At 53.8% G+C, this 18,907-nt stretch overlaps 2 protein-coding genes across 3 annotated transcripts in view; one reads left to right on the top strand and one right to left on the bottom strand.

Annotated features, from left to right (window-relative positions):
• Positions 1 to 2,686, top strand: part of UBN1 (ubinuclein 1) — a 29,030-nt gene extending 26,344 nt beyond the window's left edge. For both annotated transcript variants that reach the window (XM_059484525.1, XM_059484527.1), the window contains one exon: positions 315 to 2,686. In XM_059484525.1, coding sequence (XP_059340508.1) covers positions 315 to 367 — 53 coding nt within the window. In that variant the 3' untranslated portion in view covers positions 368 to 2,686. The remainder of the gene's footprint in view (positions 1 to 314) is intronic.
• Positions 2,687 to 3,369: 683 nt separating this feature from the next.
• The window catches only part of PPL (periplakin), a 28,686-nt gene continuing 13,148 nt past the window's right edge, over positions 3,370 to 18,907 (bottom strand). Inside the window, exons 8-22 of the mRNA XM_059484703.1 lie at positions 18,543 to 18,650; positions 17,879 to 17,974; positions 16,813 to 16,935; positions 15,826 to 15,972; positions 14,824 to 14,975; positions 14,239 to 14,336; positions 13,827 to 13,984; positions 11,846 to 12,024; positions 11,624 to 11,762; positions 10,173 to 10,366; positions 9,697 to 9,847; positions 9,326 to 9,409; positions 8,678 to 8,794; positions 7,966 to 8,058; positions 3,370 to 6,927 (exon numbers count right to left, since the gene is read on the bottom strand). Coding sequence (XP_059340686.1) covers positions 4,243 to 6,927; positions 7,966 to 8,058; positions 8,678 to 8,794; positions 9,326 to 9,409; positions 9,697 to 9,847; positions 10,173 to 10,366; positions 11,624 to 11,762; positions 11,846 to 12,024; positions 13,827 to 13,984; positions 14,239 to 14,336; positions 14,824 to 14,975; positions 15,826 to 15,972; positions 16,813 to 16,935; positions 17,879 to 17,974; positions 18,543 to 18,650 — 4,524 coding nt within the window. The 3' untranslated portion in view covers positions 3,370 to 4,242. The remainder of the gene's footprint in view (positions 6,928 to 7,965; positions 8,059 to 8,677; positions 8,795 to 9,325; positions 9,410 to 9,696; positions 9,848 to 10,172; positions 10,367 to 11,623; positions 11,763 to 11,845; positions 12,025 to 13,826; positions 13,985 to 14,238; positions 14,337 to 14,823; positions 14,976 to 15,825; positions 15,973 to 16,812; positions 16,936 to 17,878; positions 17,975 to 18,542; positions 18,651 to 18,907) is intronic.

Consider the following 18,907-nt stretch of genomic DNA (forward strand, 5'->3'; position numbering starts at 1 on the left):
TGTGTTTTGGGATTCCTGGAGGGGGAGATGTGGCAGGGGGGATTTAGGGAAGGGCCCAGGCTAAGGAGCTCCCTGGCAGCTGGAATTGTGCCTGGGGCTTCTGCTGGGAGCCCACAGGGGACCCTCAGTGCTTCCTTTGTCCCTTCCTCAGAGGCTGCTCCCAGTGCAGAGATGTCTCCAAGCACATCCTCTTCTGCATCCCTTGGTGCTGGGAAGGAGGAGTAGGTCTTTCCAAACTCTGTGCAGAGGCCTGGCTGTCCCAGCTGCCCTTTGGGGGTGCTGAGCCCTTTCCCAGCTGTTTTATTTTCTTTCAGATGCTTCTCAGCTTCACGGCAAAGGGTCCAATGCACAGCAGCGCAAGTTGTGACGCCTGCAAGGAGGGGAGCTCCAGCACCCATAGGATAAAACCCAGAGGAACAGCTCATGGACTTTGGATACCAGCTGTGTCTTTTGATTTCTTTTTTTTTTCCTATTTCTTTTTTTTTATGACAACTGGAGAGACTGAACTGCAACAAGGAACTCATTGGGGCGTCTGCTCAGAGGCTTTCAGAGCTGAGCCCCACACCTGGGGCCACCTGGAGCCATGCCCTGATGAGAGGAGCCTTTTGTAGCACTGTTTATTGCTGCTGCCCTTCCTGCATTCCCTGGCACTGGCAGGAGCTGGAACTCACAGGGAGGCTGGGCTGGTCCTGCAGTGGATTCCCACCCTCCTGTGTCTGTAGCTGCCAAGTACCTCCAAGTCCAGTTACCTCCTTGGTCTCCCTGTGGAGGGTATGAAAGGTGCTTCTTTCTTCTGCTTTGGATTTACTTGGATAATTCTAGCACTGCCAGTGCTTTCTTGAAGACATTTGAGGAACTTTCCAATTGTACTATAAAACTGTGCTACACTTCATTGGAGGATTTAATATTTCCTGTGTGGTGAATGTGAGGAACCACCTGATGTTCCCCTCTGGAGGAGAAGGAAGACTCTCTAGAGACTAAAGACATTTTTAGATGCAGTCATCGACTTTTAGAATTCTACTTCTTTTGAGTTTTTGGATTTTTTTCCCTCCAAAGGGATGCTTTTTTCCTGCTCAGTTTTATCCTCATTGCCATCGAATGCATTGGATTGAATGGGACACCTCTTAGCATGTCACATGGATGGGAAGACATAATTCCAGTGCCTTTTATGGTGGAGCAAGAATGGACTAGTGACACACATTTCAGCCCTATTTTGTGTGCTCCTCAACCCTTTTTTAATCATTCTGTATTTAAAATGTATTCTGGTTTATTTAATAGAGCTTTTTATGGTTGCACATCAGAAGAAAAAAAAAAAAGCTGCACTGTCTGGACTTGAGTGGTGACCTGGTGACTGAGCACAGTCCCAAATCCAGCAGGAGCACCAGTTCCCATCCCAGTCTGTGCAGGCGGGTCCCAGGCCCTCCCCTAAAGCCATTCTTTCCTAGGGTTGTGAGTTAGGATCAATTTGGTGGGCAGAGGGAATGAGTGAGATGAGCCAAGGTCACAACCTGTCCAATGAATTCCAGAGAAAAACACCTCAGTGGTGCCTGCACCAAGATCATGTGCTCAGCACAGCTGCAGGAACAGGGACCATCTACAGTCTGGGGGTGTCTTCTCTTGTTCATTTTTTAACTTCAGAGCTAAATACTTCCCCTGTGCACCCCCTTTCAGGCTAAGGGCAGGCTGAGGCTCCACCTGAGCTTTCTGAAGTTTGGTTTCCTGCTCTGCCCAGTCTGTCTTCTCTCAGGCCCTCCCAGCCACGTCCCAGTTGTGCAGGGGTAGTGCTGATCCATGTAGAATTTACTGGTATTCCAAGGAAAGGCTTGCAGCTTCCTCCTTGAGCTTTGGGGAAGGATGCTGAGCCCAGGATGCCAGCAAATGTCTGCTTTAGTTTCCTCTGGCTTTTGTTAAGATCTGAGAATGACTGTTTTCAATTTGAGCTGATACATAACTGCCCGAGATCAGCGAGTTGATTGTATTTCAAATTAATGGACACAGCTCAGATTTCAAGTCTGTTTACAGAAAATACCTAGGTTGTAGCAGAAGAGCCAAAGACAGAACTGGTGTGGGTCAAAGGAAGCACAGCATTTCTTGTTAGACTCTGAGCAGTGGATGGCGTGTGGTTCCTGTTGAAGGCCTCATCCTGAGGGGTGCTTGGCACCTTCACCTTCCCCTGGGAGCTGAAAGCTTGGGACTCCTGGCAGGACAGGGGCTCTCAGTGAGTGACCTGAGGTACTGGTTCTCCTCCCTCTCTTTGCTTTCACTTGAATGCTTCTGCTGGGAAGCCCCCATGTGCAGAATCCCTCCTTCTAGGAATTTAGCGAAGCCTCTTGCCTCAGGGAAACGTTTATGTGGTGGAAATTCTGTGGGATATTTTTTCTTTACATGCTATAATGAGTGAGTGAGTGGTGTGGAGCAGAGTGGCAGCAAGGCAGGCCCACGCAGAGCAGCTGATGGGGAGCCAGGCTGGCACCTCTGCCTTGGGGAGGCAACTTGCAGCGCTTCCAGGATGGCATGGGGAGGGATAGGCTCCCACGGCACCTACCTGGGGATGGCAGTTCCTTTTGGCTGTAAGAGCTGCAGTTTACTATTCTATTTTTTTTTATGTGTGTGTTGGCACTGTCTTGCTGAAGATGGTGGGGGTGGTATGAAAAAATGTTAATCTTGTACAGAACAACTCAATAAATTGTTTCAAACTTTCCAAAACGCTTTTTTTCCCCATCTCCTTACTTCTAGTTCCCTTTGTTCCCAAGAATTTCTGTTGCAGCTTGGATGCTCATCTGTGTCTCGAGTGAGTAATGAATTATTGACTGTTTTAAAGCCTCCTATGTGGTGAGTGAATGGCAGCTGTGTTACAGCTGTTGCAGGGGTAGGAATGTTTCTTCTCATTCCCTCTGTTCCTAATGGTTGAAGTTGGCCTCTGCTGGAAAGGACATGTGGGGCTCAGACCCTGCAGGGCCAGTGAGATCCTCCCTGATCCCTTCAGTCACAAAGGTAAAATAGTGGAGTTAATCCCCAGAGCCAAGAGGGTTAAGCAGGGAATGCTTATGATGCTTTTGTGGACATCAGAGCTCCCCATGGTGTGGGTATTAGCTGAAATTGGGGCAAAAGGAAGTGAATGGGTTCTCAAAGGTACCATCCCAGTGAAATCCACTGTTCTCCTGCAGTCAGTCCCATTCTTTAGTGCACTTCACTCCCATCTAATGCTGCTCATTAGTCCCAGCTTCAATGCTGCTCCAGCAATTTCCCCTTGGAAAAGAGCCAACAGCTAAAATTAATATCTTAGTGTTTTAATTCTGACTCCTTAATGGCACCTTCTTGTACACCCAAAGATCAGGATGCTGCCATAATTAATGAAAAACAAACACCTTCTGATTGGAACCACTGCATTTTTATTTTGTACTATAAATAGAATTCCCCTCTATTCCCCATTCCCTTACACAAATAAATGAAACATGTAGCTGCATGTAACTCCATCCAGGAAAACACCAGCACTAACAGCTTTTAACCACGAGTGAAGGAGCTGCCTGTGGGAGGCCCTCTGCATTGGATTCCCTTGCATGCTGTGCACAACCCCTTGTGTCTGGTGGTTCTGCCATCTCTTCATGTCCTTTTCCTTGACCTCTGGGGTGATGTGAATGCTCCTCCTGGATCAGTGGCTGGTGCCATCAAAGTACACCTTCATTCTTCCCCAGCAGCACAGGCACAGAGGCGAACAAATGGTGGTGGGTGAGTCTTGGCGTGGTGATTCTGGGCTGAAACCTTGGTTTCCACAGAGCTGGTTTTCTCAGAGGATGAGCCCATCATTGAGTCAGTTGTCCCCAGTGGGACTATCTGGCTTATCACCATGCAGCTGATTGTAACCAGCTCCTGCTGGTCACCTCAGAGTCACCTGGACCTTCAGTCTCTCTCCTGACACGGCTTCGTGCACGACTATGTGAGTAGGAGTTGAGGAAACTGCAGGTTCTACTGAGTCTTTTGGACTTGAGGCACTTCACTGTCCTAAGGCTTTCTCTTATTTTCTGGTAGGCAGGGAGGAAGAGGGGTTTCAGGAGGTTGGCAGATGTTTTCCACTACGGGTGGTGTTTCTGCAGTGTGTGACAACAAGCGGAGTGGCTGCGTAGCATGGCCGGGGCAGAGGCTGTAGCGGTTTGGAAGAGGCGAAGGAGGGCGAGGCTTTGCAGTGATCTGGGTGTCTGCAAGGTGCTGCAGCTCTCACTGGCTGCTCTTGAAGTGAAGTTTCTAGAGTGGAGCGAGCGCTGTGTAGTTGCTTCCGGACACCAAGACTGCCAGCTCCTGGATGGACATCTCCTTGTTGAGGTAACTGTCGTACTGGGCCGCCGTGAGCCTCCCGCTCTTCAGGGCGTCCTCGATGGAGAACTCCCTGCCAGACTTCCTGTCCAGGATCACAGACGATTCCCCATTGGGACCCTTTATTGAGATCTCCTCCCAGTCACATTCCTGGCTCTTCAGTTTGACAAACAGGCTCCATTCAATGAGGCCAAACACATGAGCTTCCTCTGGAGACATCTCTTTCCCGGTGTCGGGGTCAATGACCACGATGGAGCGCCTGAGGTGGTTCTCTCGTTGCTCCCTCTTGATAGCCACTGTCTTCAGGCGATTCTGAAGTTGCTCAATTTCTGCATCTTTTTCTCTGGACAACTGCTTCAGATCCTCTAACTCTCTTTCCAAAGCTTGGAACCTGGAGTCCAGGTTTATTCCACTGTCCACGTGGGTCATGTTTCTCAGATCCTGAGCTTCTGTTGCGGTGAGTTCAATCTCTGACTGCAGTCTCCTTGTTTCCATCAGTAGGTTCTGTTTCTCGAGGTGGAGCTTGTGGTTTTCCTCCCTTAACAAGTCTAGTTCCTTTGATGACTTGGAGTTGTTGAATTCCACCTCGGACAGCCTGGTTTCCAGGCGGTTGATATCTGCATCCAGCTCCCTCTTGCGCCTACTTTCTTCCTCCAGGTTGCTCTTCAGCTTTTGAATCTCATACTCTGTGTCTCCTTTGTCCACTTGGACACTCTCTGAAAAGACCACTTTCTCCTTGACCTCCATCTTCTCCAAAGAAAGGAGCTTCTTTCTGAGGGCTTCTAGCTCGGTTTGCAGGACTTGCCTGCGGTGCTTCTCTTCTTCTAACTCCAGCTTGAGGAGGGAGTGCTCCTTCTCCTGCTGGGGATCTTGCTGAAGGATCACTTTCTGTTTCACAGTCACTCGTTCTGTCGTTTCTCGTTCCTGTTCTTCCAGCTCGTTCAGCCGGATCCTGAGCCTCTGCACCTCCAGCTCGGCCTCCCTGCGGGCCTGTCTCTCCTTCTCCAGCTCCTCCAGCTGCCGCTCCAGCTCGGAGCGTCTCCTCTGCAGCCTGCGCAGCTCCTCACGGAGCACGTCGATCTGCTTCAGTTCGCTCTCGATGCTCTGCGAGAAGGAGTTCACCTCGGCTTTCAAGGCAGGATCCTGCTCATACTTCACTACTTCCTGCTGGACCACCTTCTCCTTCACCTGGGAAAGTTCTTCCTCCTTCAGTCTTACTTTTTCTTCTTGGAGAAGCCGTTCCCTCTCCAGGTCAATGTGCTTCATTTGTTCGTCTGCCAGCTGCACTCGCAGTGACTCTACCTCCTCTCTAGTCTTGGGGTCTTCCCGAAACTGGAGGATTTCTTGAACAACTTCCTTCATTTGCACTTGGGGTTTGGTGTCTTTCAAAGCTTGTATCTCTTGTTTCAGCTGGTAGATCTCCAGGTCAGCTCTTTCGATAGCTCCGGTCCTCTCTATGATTTCCTCCCGGAGTCGCTGTAGCTCCTTTTCAGTTTCTGGATCATTCTTGTACTTAATGACCTCCTTAATTACTTCTTTGACTTCTACCAGAGGCCCTCTGTTCTTCAGAGCAGCCAGCTCGTTCTGGCAGCTCTTCAGCTGTTCATCCCCACCACGGTACCTCCTCTCCTGCTCTACCAGCTCCAGGCGAAGGTTGGCAACTTCATTCTCAGCCTTGGGGTCCGGGCGCACAATCTCACGCACCTTCTCCTGCACAACCACCTTGGAGTTCTCCTCCTCCAGCAGCTGGATCTTCCTCAGCAGCTCAGCCTTTTCCCGCTCGTTGGAACGACCCTTGGACTTCTCATCTTCATACTGGCGCCGGAGCTCGTTCACCTCCCTCTCAATGGCCAAATCCTTCTCCACCTTCAGCACCTCCTTGACGGTGATTTTGCCCTCGGCGATGGCCCGTTCCTTCTCCAGACGTTTGAGCTTTTCCTGGAGGAAGCTGAGCTCTTCCTCATGCTTCTGCCGAAGGGCGCTCTCCCTCTCCTTGGTCTCCTGCAACATCCGGAATTCCATCTCCAGCTGGGGATCATTCTGCAGCTTCAGCACCTCCTTCTCCGTCACCTTCTCCTGCTCTTTGTTCTTCTCGCTGGACAGCACAGCAATTTGCTGGCGTAAGAGGATGACTTCACTCTCCCTGGTTCCTTCCTGCCTCCTGAGCTCTTCCAGTTCCTCTTTGAGCTTCAGGATTTCAGCAGCTTGGGCCTTATCTTGTTCAATCCTCAGCACCTCTTTCACTATATATTCCTGCCCTCCTTCCCTCTTCTCGTGCTCCAGGACTCGCAACCGGATTTTCAGAGCCTCCAGCTCGTCCTGGAGCACCTGGTTCTTGCGCTGTTCCTCTGCCAGGTTTTGCTGCAGTCTGTGGAAACTCTCCTCCAGCTGGGGGTCAGGCACCTTCTTCACCAGTTCTTTCTTCACCACAGTTTCTTGGGGCTTCTGGTTTTGCAGGTGGACAATGTTGTTCTGAATGGCTTCAATCTCTGCCTCGAGCTGCTGCCGACGCTGAGTCTCATCCTCAAGCTCTTTCTTCAACTTCCAGACTTCTTCCACAGGCCTTACAGACTTTCTGGTCTGGGCAAAGTCTTGTGTCACCTGAATATCTGGCTGCTGTTGTTGGCAAAAGGATAAAAAAAAATTGGTGCAAAAAATCCAGTTAGTCACACTTTTGGTGCTTATCATCACAGAATCATGGAATCATTTAGGTTGGAAAAAAACTCCATCAAGTCCAACCTGTGACCAATCCCGACCTTGCCACCCAGCCCAGAGCATGGAGTGTCATGTGCAGTCCTTGGACACCTCCAAGAATGGTGGAACAGATCCACCACTCCCTGGGCAGCCCTTTCCAAAGCCTGACCACCCTTTCAGTGAAGAATTTCTCCTGATGTTTAACCTGACCTTCCCCTGGCACTCGAGGCCGTTTCCTCTCCTTCTGTCCCTGTTCCCTGGGAGCACAGCCCGACCCCCCTGGCTGTCCCCTCCTGTCAGGAGCTGTGCAGAGCCACAAGGTCCCCCCTGAGCCTCCTTTTCTCCAGGCTGAGCCCCTTCCCAGCTCCCTCAGCCCCTCCTGGTGCTCCAGCCCCTTCCCAGCTCTGTTCCCTTCCCTGGACACATTCCAGTGATCCCATGTCCTTCTTTTCATGAGGGGCCCAGAAATGGACACAGAACTCCAGGTACCTCAGCAAGGCCAGCACAGAGGGACAATCACTGCCCTGGTCCTGCTGGCCATTCCTGACCCAGCCCAGGAGATCAGTGCCTCCAACAAAGCAGCAGGAGGGAGCAGAGCTGTGGCAAACCCTGAGCAGAGAGCATTTGCAAATGGACCTCTGCAGGTTCCCAGCCTCAGAAATCCTTTCTGCAATGTCAGAACAAAGCTCTGAGCCACCAGGGACACTAATTCTGTCACAGAATGGCAAAAAGAGTGTTGAAAACTATATGTAGCTTCCTAGGATGAGTTGGCAATGGGACTGGGGGTTGGTCTGTCTGGTTTAAGTGTCTGTTGATTAATGATTTAGGGGGACAAGACACCAGATAGAGTTGTTCCCAGTCCAGCCTGTATTGGCAGAGCCCCACATGTGCCATTCACAGGTGTCCCTGGGTCCTGCAGGTGTGTCCCCTCAGCATCCCCTTGCTCCTGTGATCACTCACCTGCCGCAGGAGGCTCTGGGCAAACTCCAGGTTCTGCAGCCTCTGCTTGTTCACAGCGTTCACTTCTGTGTATTTGGCTGCCAGAACAGCTTCCTGCAGAGCAAAAATGTGTTGGGAAGAGCTTGAGAAGGCCAGAAAAAACAGGTTCTGAACTGGAAGCTCTGGGTGCTCCTCTAAAAACCTACAGCAGTGAACTGCTGAGTTTTGGGGGGGAGAGGGATTCTCAAGCACAGACACACTCATGGTCATGCTGTGATTTTTCTACTCAAGATAAGCAAAAACAGGTGCAGTAAGAACCAGGTGAGGAAGCTGAGGAAGAACCAGGTGGACACTTTTGCCTGCCTCTCTAGGCAGGATAGGTTTGAAGCAGGTAGCAAACAGATTCTGCATGAGTGTGAGTAGCTTGTGGCCTCATCTCACTGTATTTCTATCTTTGGTAGTGAAATCTCTCTGAAAGTCTAGAGAAGAGAAAAACTTCCAGGTTTTTAGCTTTTCTCCTCCTTTTTCCCTTCCAAAAGTGTTAAATCCAGCATTTTCCCTCCCTCATTGTGGCCAGCCCAGTTCAAAAAAAGATGAAAAATCCCTTCCTCCTGATTCCCTGTGGTTCCCTGTGGAACCAAGGTCCCCACAATAAATGTAGGTGTTTGCAAACCCTCCGTGGTCCTGTGAGCTGCCCTCTGCTTTGGCTCTGCTCTGGCCAGCCCTTGCTCACCTCCTCCTTCACTTTGGCAGCTGGGGACTGCAGCCTGGGCTTCTTGCTGGTGTAGCCATTGCGGCCGTTCTCCAGGTCCAGGATGGATCTCAGCTTCTCAGCCTCCAGCTCGTAGTCCTGTGCAAAGACATTCCCAGGAGAAATGTGAAACTGCTGCATCCCCTTCACACACAGGCTCCTCCTAAGCTGCCCTGGCTTTAACAACTTCACCCCTTGATCTGTTTTTTAGGAAGGCCACAAAACCCCACCCTCTGCTCTGGGGCCAGGCTGGGAGAGCTGAGGGTGTTCACCTGGAGAAGGGTTCAGGGAGAGCTCAGAGCCCCTTGCAGGGCCTGAAGGGGCTCCAGGAGAGCTGGAGAGGGACTGGGGACAAGGGATGGAGGGACAGGACACAGGGAATGGCTTCCACTGCCAGAGGGCAGGGCTGGATGGGATATTGGGAAGGAATTTGTCCTGGCACAGGTTGCCCAGAGAAGCTTTGGCTGCTCCTGGATCCCTGGCAGTGCCCAAGGCCAGGTTGGAGCAACCTGGGACAGTAGGAGGTGTCCCTGCCCATGGCAGGGGATGGAATGAGATGGGCTTTAAGGTCTCTCCTAACCCAAATACTCTGTTTCTCTGTTCTCTCACAGGCAGAATTTCAGTCCTTACCTTCACTGCCTGCTGGTACTGCTGAGCTGTGGCAGAGACCTTCTGCACCTCCTGTTCCTTGCTTGCAATGTCATTGAGCAGTGCCTGGGTGCACGGAGATACAGGTCAGAGACAACACAACATCCAAATGCATCCTTCAGCCTTTTTGGGGGTCACCATTAAAATCACAACCCTGAGAATTCCAACCTCCCTGAGCAGCCCTACTTTTCGTGAACAAGGCACAGGAGGACCGCAGGACCTTAGAGCACAAAGATAAAGCTAATAAACATTTCTGTTTTTCTATTTGATGTACAGCAGCTATCTAAGATCTGTTTCTTTTAGTTTTGTTCCCTTTTCTCTCCCTGAGGAGCCCGGGGTGCTCTGGGAGTTACCGCTTGGTTCTTGAGCTTCATCTCCACTTGTTGGATGTTGTCAGTCTCCTGGGGCTCGTAGTTGGGGATGTTGCACAGGAACTGGTTCACCTTGTCGTAGTTGGTGCGGTAGTTGGAGTAGGCACTTTTTGCTTTCTGCAGGGTTTGTGTTCTGTGGGGGAAACCAGCTCAGCTTCAGTCCTGCCCCATCTCCTGTGCCTGCTGCAGACACCTCTCAACCCATCCCGCCTCCCCTGCTCCCTAAAACATGGATTTGAGCCAGGTTGTTCTCTTGGCACCTCTGTTGCAACAATCTTTGTTTTCCCAGCTCTACCCAGGCACCACATGCCAGCAACCTCTCCCTCTTCCTCCTCAGACCTCCCTGGAATCCCTTCTGCAACTCCTCCATCCCAGGACCATGGTGCTGTGCCTCCTTCAGTTCCAGCGTGGTTCCACCACCCCAGCAGCCATCCCAGCTCCCTGCCCTGTGCTCTCACCTGTGGTCAATCTGCTTGCTGAGGTTGTTGAAGCGCTGGTTGAGCTTGTAGAGCTCTGCCTCCTGGCGCTCGATGTCGGGGCAGTGCTCCTGGAACTTGCTGGCCAGGGTGTTGGAGCACGTCTTGGTCCTCTGCAGGTTCTGCTCAGCCTCACTGAGCAGGAACTTCTTGGACTGGAGCTCGCTGCCCATGGCCTGTGGGGAAAAAGCAGGAGAGGAGGGGGATTCTCTGGGGTTTCACACTGTTGTCACCCACACTGATCCAGCAACTGCACTGGAGCTGCAGCAGTGCCACCAGTTGTGGAAAAAACCAAGCTCAGTACTTATGTGGTAAGCAGGACCACCTGTAAACCTGACAAGGAGAAAAGCTGCCTCTTACTCCCTCCTCACCTGCTGACCTTTAAGAGTAACCATGCAAAGTGCAAAATGAGTGAGGAGCTGCTGTTCCTCATGCAAGGCTTAGATCCTGTTCTTGCCAGTGCAGCAACTGTGGAAGGAGCAGTGAAAGCTCTTCCATGTTAGTGTGAATTTGGGATTTCATGGAAAAGCTGAAGGAGCACAGAAAATTCTGGCCTAGCCAGTTCTTGGTCTTTCTATAGCAGAAGAATTGCCAGTTTGGGTAGTTTTTCCAAGCAATAACTTCTCAAAGCCTTGCCAGGCCCATCTTTCCAGTATCAGGCCACTGACTTGCTTTTCCCAGACCATTTTATCCTTCACTTTTCTAAGAATCACGGAAGGTTTTGGCTTGGAAAAAACTTAAAGCTCATCTCATCCCACCCCTGCCATGGCAGGGACACCTCCCACTGTCCCAGGCTGCTCCCAGCCCTGCCCAGCCTGGCCTTGGGCACTGCCAGGGATCCAGGGGTAGCCACAGCTGCTCTGGGCACCCTGTGCCAGGGCCTGCCCACCCTCACAGGGAAGAATTTCTTCCTAATATCTAATTCAAATCTTTCCTCTTTTAGTTTAAAACCATTCCTCTTGTCCTGTCAGTATCTGCCCGCTCTGAGCTCTCCCTGGAGCTTCTCCTCTCCAGGTGAGCACTCCCAGCTCTCCCAGCCTGGCTCCAGAGCAGAGGGGCTCCGGCCCTGGGAGTGTTTTCCCTGGGCCTGCTCCAACAGGTCCATGTCTTTCTTGTGCTGAGGATTCCAGACCTGGACACAGCCTTGCTGTGTGAGAGTCTCACAAGGGCAGAGTAGAGGGGGCATGCATCTGCATTAGTCCTTTCATCAAATCCCAAGACTGGGATTTGATTGGATTGGATTGGATTTGAGGATGGGAGGTGTTTGTGTCTGAAGCAGGTGGGGTCACTGCAGTCAAGGTGAGTTCTCACCCCCAGCTGAGGGAGCCCATCCTGTCACCAACAGATCCAAGCTTGGGAGTTGAGCAGAAATCACCACAGCTTTTGGAAAGTGTTTTTGCATGTGCAGCACACAAACAGGGCAGGAAACTCACCAGCAGCTCTTCCTTCTTCCTGTCCACCACCCTCAAGTCCTCCGGTACCGTGTCATCTATGACCAGCTTGTTCTCATAGGTTGACAGCAGGTCTCGCCCTTGCTGGAGGCTCCTCTCCAGGTTTGTGGCCACCTCAACTCTGTCAGGACACAAGGAAGGTGTTTAAGCACACCTGCACCCTCCTCCTGCAGGGCTCAGGCTGGGATTTAAGCCATGACTTACTTCTCCTGGGCCGCGCTGAGCAGCTGCACCACGCGCTCGTACTTCTTGTTGGTGTTGTCCACCTTGTTCCTCACCAGGGTGGCACTGCCCGTGTTGGGCACGGACTCGATGAAGGCCTCACACTCCTGGATCTTCCTGTTCTTCTCAGGCTCGATCCGACGGACCTCGTTGGTGATGTTCTGCAGGAGAACAAAGCAGGAGGAACACATCACCTCGTTGGTGATGTTCTGCAGGAGGAACAGAGCAGGAGGAATACATCACCTCACTGGTGATGTTCTGCAGGAGAACAAAGCAGGAGGAACACATCACCTCGTTGGTGATGTTCTGCAGGAGGAACAGAGCAGGAGGAACACATCACCTCGTTGGTGATGTTCTGCAGGAGGAACAGAGCAGGAGGAATACATCACCTCACTGGTGATGTTCTGCAGGAGAACAAAGCAGGAGGAACACATCACCTCACTGGTGATGTTCTGCAGGAGGAACAAAGCCTTTAGAGCAGCTAGGCCAGGAGCTGGCAGCTACAGAGGAGCCACACTTGGCTGTCCAGGGAGAGGAAGGAAGTCAGGGCTGAGGATTTGTGTTTGGTGGAAGGTGCCTTCCAGCCCTGCAGGGCACAGAAGGCTATTTTGGGCTGACTTTCTTTTGACCTGTCTCTCCTCAGTGAGGAAACTCCAGCTGGGCAGTGGTTCCCAGCACTCCAGCTCTGTCAGGGACATGCTGGGTTCATCTGGGCCGTTGGGCTCTGGCAGATGAATCCTTGCCTGGACATCAAAGTGCTGCAGGCAGTTGGGGCAATTTGCTTTCTCTTGTGGTAGCACCTGGATTTTGACACAGCCCTGGGCAAGTGATGTAACCAGGACTGAACTTCCTCCTAAACCAAGGGAGGTTTGTGGCATGGAGCCTGGCTTAATTAGGGGTCTGAAAAAGAGGAAAGGAGCTGGATGCTACTGGCACTGGAGCCTGGAGGAGCAGGTCCACAAGGAGAAACTGCCTGGGACCACAAGGGTTTTCCTGTTCCTCTCTGAGCTGGTGATAGTGGTGGCAAAGTTCACCAGGCAAAAATCCTGCATAAATTATTGGGTTAAATAGCAGGCCAGTATCATTCAATATGACAATATCCTTGGAGATATTCTGAGAGATCTTCACATCAGCACAGATCTCAGACTGAGAGCTAATAATGAGAAAGAGCAGAGCTCAGTCTGATGTAAATTTATTGTAAAGTATGATTCAAAGCTGCTCTGTGTGCCTTCATCCAGGGTAAAATAAATCAAGAAGGCACCTCCACTTATTTCCACTGTCAGTACACTCATAGCAAGCATCAGTGTAAATACTGGGTGAATGTTGAAACTCTGAAGTCTATAAGGTCGGTTCAGAACATACTTTTGAATAGCAATTAAGAAGAACCTACATCCCTTCTGGCTCACTGGCTATGATGAACTCCATTTTATCCTGCATAAATCATTGGGTTGGATAGCAGGCCAATGTCATTCAGTATGATAAGCCACTGTAGACCTCTGAATCATGATAATGCACAGAATCATCCACAAGCTGCCCCAGCTCTGGAAAGAAGTTTTGTTAGTGCCCTGGCTTTCACAGCAGTGACTCAAAGATTCTTCAATGATTCTGTGTTGAATTGCTGTTCTTCTCAATAAAGAGTTTCATGTCTCAGGTCTGGGAGACTTAGACATGTGCTTGGATGATAGGCAGGATCCAAACCTGAGGGCTCCCCCCTCATCCTCACAGCCACCACCTGCAGCCATCACCTTTTTCCCATCTGACTGAGCTGGCAAAGGTTTTGGGCTTCTGAGGCTGCTCATAGGGCTGCTCCCCATCTCTGCGGGAAGCAGCTGTGAGTATCCCTCCACATCCCATTTCCAGGGCTCAGGGAGCACCTTAAGCACCCTTGGCAATGGAGACCCTCTGGAGATGCTTTGGGAGTAGGAGCTCTGCCAGGCCCTGCCCCTCGGCCCCACAGCCCCACCTTGAGGTCCTTGGAGCGCTCGGTGCTGTCCTGCACGGCCCGGCTCTGCTCCAGCGGCGGCCGCAGGTTCGCTGTTATTGCTTTCTCCTGTTTCTCCAGGTCACTGGTGACTTTCTCCAGCCCTGCCAGCAGCTGGCGTCCCCGAACTGATGCAGCATCTGGACAGCAAGAGGAGACCAGATTAAAGCTGGTTATGGGAGCTGGGTGTGGGCTCAGTCCCACTGGTGGGTGCCAAATCCTCGTCCTGCTGCTCTCCCTGAGCCTGGCCTGCTGTGACCACAGCCTGGCTGCTCTGCCCCCCATCCATCCACCGTTGTCCCCAGGACCCTTAGGAGATGGGAACATGCCCATAAGATGCTCCACCACCTCAGTTCAAGCCTTTCTGTGCCCCAGGCTGCCCTCCTGCCCTCACCTCCAATGCTGTCTGCCTTCAGCCCCTCATAGCGCTGCTGCAGAACGTTCTTGCAGTTGTTGGTCTTCTCCCTCACACTCACATACTGCTTGGCAATCCTGCAGAAAAGAACAGCAGGAGGTCATTCAGACCCTCAGCCTCTCCATCACCCGTCACCATCCCAGCTCCAGGAAGGAGCTACAGCTCTGGAGGGGCTGTGGGGCTGCTCCCTCGAGACAGCCGTGAGGTAGGTGGGGGAAAAAGCACCCTCACCCCATGTTGGGGTAGAGCAGCATCTTCATTAGAACAGGGGAGAGGCAGCTGGGCAGGAACCTGCCTGCTGAGGGAGGGGTGGGCAGCTCCTCCTGCCACAATGGCCCCCAGAGCAGGGGGAGCCTGGGTGGGACCTTTGGGCAAGCAGGGAAGGGCAGGAATCCTTTGGGAGGAAGCCTGAGGCTCCGAGAAGACAGAGCTTCACTGTGGGAACCCCTGGGGCACCAGAGCAGGGTGCAGGGCCGGTGGCAGCGCCCGGGGCTGGGCCTGGGCGTGGGGCAGGCAAGGGCCGGAGGGGCAGCGGGACGGTCCCACCCGGGCTGGGGCACGTACTGCTCTGCCAGGGCGATGGCTTCGGGGTCGGGCGGGGGGATCATGAAGCAGACCCCGGGGGCGCTGATGGTGTCTCCTGCGCTGTCGGCCACTTCCCAGAGGTCGCCGCTGTTGCTGTGCAGGGTGTAGTGGGCTCCGCGGCTGATCTGGCCCTGCGGGACAGAACCGGTCACAGCAGCACGGCCCGAACCACCGCCCGCAGCACAGCCCCGAGCCCTGCTCCCGGCTCCTCCATGGGGAGCCTGCCCCTCGCCAGAACCTCCTGTGCCTGCTCCTCCTGCCCCTGCTCCTCCCTGCCCCTCAACACAAACTTGTGTTCCTGCTCCTCCCTGCCCGCAGCCTGCAGGCACCGGGCCGTGCCTCTTGCGACAGCCACGGCAAGCAGTTCCCACTCGGGCAGAGATGAGGAGGCGTTCCCAGGGCTGTGCCCTTGCCTTTCCTTTTCGGAGGAGCAGGCAGCTGAGTTGGCTGGAGCTGCTGGCTCCCATCCCACTCCTGTCGCTGCCGTGGTGGCTGTGCTGTCCCATCCCTCAGACCGAGCCGGTGGGATGAAGGGATGAGGGGATGAGGGCTGGGAACGGCCGGTGGCGGTGGGACATTCCTTTGGTCAGGAACACGCCGGGACAGCAGCTCGGGGAGCGTGGGAATGTGACAGAGCTGTGCTGTCGCAACATCCCCAGGGGGTGTGAGAGGCAGCGAGGCCGCGTTTCCCCCAGATCCCTCCTGCTCCTCCGCTGCAAAACCTGCTTTTCCCACCGGGGCCAGGGCAACCTTTGCCTCGTTCCCCCTGCAGGAGCCACCACCACTGCTTGGGCAAACCTGCTCCTTCCCCCAGTGCTGCTTCCCCTGCCGTGCCCCGAGCAGCGCTGCCCGCCTGGGCTGGGGTGGATGGATGGATGATGGATGGATGGGGGATGGATGGATGGATGGATGGATGGATGGATGGATGGATGGATGGATGGATGGATGGATGAGGGATGGATGGATGGATGGGTGTGGTACCTGCTCGCCCTCATACTCGCACAGCGCCTCCACGGGCACGGGCTGCGGCGGCGGCTGCCGGCGGAACCGCAGGGGCAGCACCTGCTGGCTGCGCTCCTGCAGCGACTTCACCACGGCCTCATACTTGTCCAGGGCCTTCTCCTGGTCCTGGCACGGGCAATAAAAAGAAACAGTAGGAAAACAGGGGAAGAGCGAACTGCTGGGCTCTCACAGGCAGGGAGGAGCTCATTTCCTCGCATCTGGGACAGAGACTGCGGCTGCTTCTGTGCTGAAGGCACCCCCTGCAGCCCTGGGTTCCTGTTCCAGGTGCTCCTGCACCCTCCTGCCTCCCTCTGCAGCCGGGCTGAGGGCTGGCAACATGCCCAGGGATTGCCAAGCCAGCGGGCAGTGACAGGGTCCCTGTGCCTGGCCCACATGTGGCTGTGCTGGTGCCCCACTGCCAGCTCTGATTCCAGCCCTGTCCCAAGGCTCTCCAGCATCTCCCTGAAGGTGGAGATCCCGAGATGCTGCGTGGGATGGAGCATGCAGGAACAGAGGGGACAGCTCTTGGGAAGGGCTATCAGCTGTCCTGGGACACCTGCATCAGCCTGGCCTGCTGCAGCATGCTTGGATTTAGGCTCAGGCTCAGGCTCAGGCCCAGCACAGCCCTTCCCATGTGGGTGATCTCCAGCCCAGCTCAGTGCAGCACAGCGAGTTCCACCACCTCCTCTGGCAGCAAGTCTAATTATGCTCCCACCCCTAACGAGTGCTAACTCAATGAGAGAACAAATAAAAACCAGCCCAGTGAGCAATTACGTTGCTAGGGGAGAGGCAATCTCTAGCCAGGGGGGAAGGAAGAGCTGGGGGAAGGCAGCAGCACGGCCCTGCTGCTCCCCACGGAGAGAGCTGGGCCAGGTGCCCACAAAGGCAGGGACATCCCTGTGACAGTGCCAGGGGACAGTGGCTGCTGCTGCTGCCAACCCTGCAGCCCTGCCTGCAGACACTCACATCCAGCTCCCGGAGGAGTGACTCCAGCTGGTATCTGTCCTTGAACTCTGGGCTGAATTTTTGGTCCAGGTCTGTATCCACCTTCTTCAAAAGCTCCTGAGCATCCTTGGCATCCTTCTGAAACTGCAGAGAGGGAAAGTTTCTTGTGAGAGAGGATCCAGCTGAAACTGGAGCAGACCCTGCATGGTCTTCGCACAGCAACCAAGAGCTCCTCTGGGAATCTGAACACTAGAATATGTGGAGCAAGGCCAGGGATCACTATTTCCCTTGCTCAGGAGATCACACTGAAGGAAACAACAACCAGGGAGGAGCAGCTTATTCATGCTGAGCTTTCCCTGCCCTCACTTTTGTTTCACGGGGACAGCATCACCACGGTGTGTGGTGCCACCACCACCAGTGCCAGCAGCAGGGAGAGCCCGGCCCTTGCTCACACAAACCATGCCCTGGGGCAGCTGTTCTGGCACATCCCCACAATAGGCACTGCCTGGGCTGGGCACCGCAGCTCAGCTTTGGCAGGAGCCTCGTGGGGTGGGGAACACACCCAGGCTGTGGGAGAGGAATCCAGCCCGACCTGCTCCCCTGCAGAGCCTCCCTGGCTGTCGGATGCCATTTATCCAGCAGACATCTGTCTGCCCAGCTCAGCTGGGACACTCAGCCCCTGTGCCCGGCTCCCTGGGGGGCTTTGGCAGCTGGGACTTCCTACATGGACCTGTTCTGCTTCCCAGAGGAGCATGCAAGCTCTCCCCATGCCGTTTGGGGGTGAGGGATCTCTGTTGTCCTGGGCACAGGGAAGCTGACACCCACTGTGGCTCAGGACACTTCTGTGGAGCAGAAGTTTTCTGCAAGTCATGCTTTGGCCAAGCAATCACTTACCTTAGGTGCCTAAGCAATTATGACTTGTGTTCTATCAGTTCAAGGTGCTCTCCTAGCCTTAATCCTGGGTTTGTGGCACTCCATCTCTTCTACCCAGTTTCCAGAATAACAGGAATTTTTGTATTCTGGGATCTCCTGCAACCCAGCACCCACTCTCCAGGCTCCAGCAAGTCACTGCCCAGGGATGTGGTACCTGGTGGAAGTCCTCCATGAACTTCAGGTGGCTCTCCTCGCAGATGAGCAGGTTCAGGTACTCCTTCCAGTCAGCGTGCACGGCCTCGATGTGAGCCTGCAGCACAGGGACAGGGGACATCAGCAGGACCCCCTGGCAGGGGAGCCTGAACTTTCCTCCAGGAGGTTCCCGTCGCCATCCTGAGGGAGCAGCTCCTTGGCTGCCTCTGGAGCCCCCCAGATGCTCTTGGGGGAGCCCAGGATGGGAACACCCAAGGCTGGGATGATCCCATGGGAACACAGGCTGTGTGCAGGTGGCACATCCTTGTGTCCATCCTCCCACCAAACAGGGAAGGGTTCCACCACAGTTTATCCTCTCTAGGTGGCACATCCTTGTGTCCATCTCCCACCAAACAGGGAAGGGTTCCACCACAGTTTATCCTCTCCAGGTGGGCACAAGGTAACTGCCACAGGAATGAGGAAGATGGGAAGAGCTCCTTAGGCTTATCTTTTCTCCTCCTGTGGTGTTTACACATCTGCAAGTGAAGGAGGCTTTTTCCCCCTTGGCATCCCAGGAACTAAAGTCACGAGTGGTGTTGGCACTGGGTCCCACTCTGGAGAAGGGCTGGGTGAGTCTCCCATGCTCCAGGGTGGCTGAGGAGCTGGGAGCCATCCCTGGTGCTCACCTCGATGGCATTCTTCCCGGGGTGGTTCTGGGCCAGCAGCTGATCCCCATCAGCGTGCAGCTTGTTGATGGCCTCCTCCTTCTCCTCCAGCTTCCGGTGGATGAAGTTCTGGATGGAGAGAGGTGGGATATTGATCCCCATGAAAGGGTGGGAGCCTGGCTGCACTCTGGGGCTGAGCAGCTCCACAAGACAGTGTGCTGTTCTCCCACGGCAGCTTTCACTTTTCCTTCCCTGGCAGATGTTGCTAAAGATGCGACTGCTGCCAAGCCAGCGCTGAGGAGGCTGAGGGAGCTGTCCCTGTCATGGGGACACTTCCCCGTCACGTTATCTTTGGCAGAGCTAAGGATTAACCTCACTATCCCTGT

This window comes from Ammospiza nelsoni, chromosome 17 (assembly GCF_027579445.1).
Source record: "Ammospiza nelsoni isolate bAmmNel1 chromosome 17, bAmmNel1.pri, whole genome shotgun sequence".
Taxonomy (NCBI): Eukaryota; Metazoa; Chordata; class Aves; order Passeriformes; family Passerellidae; genus Ammospiza; species Ammospiza nelsoni.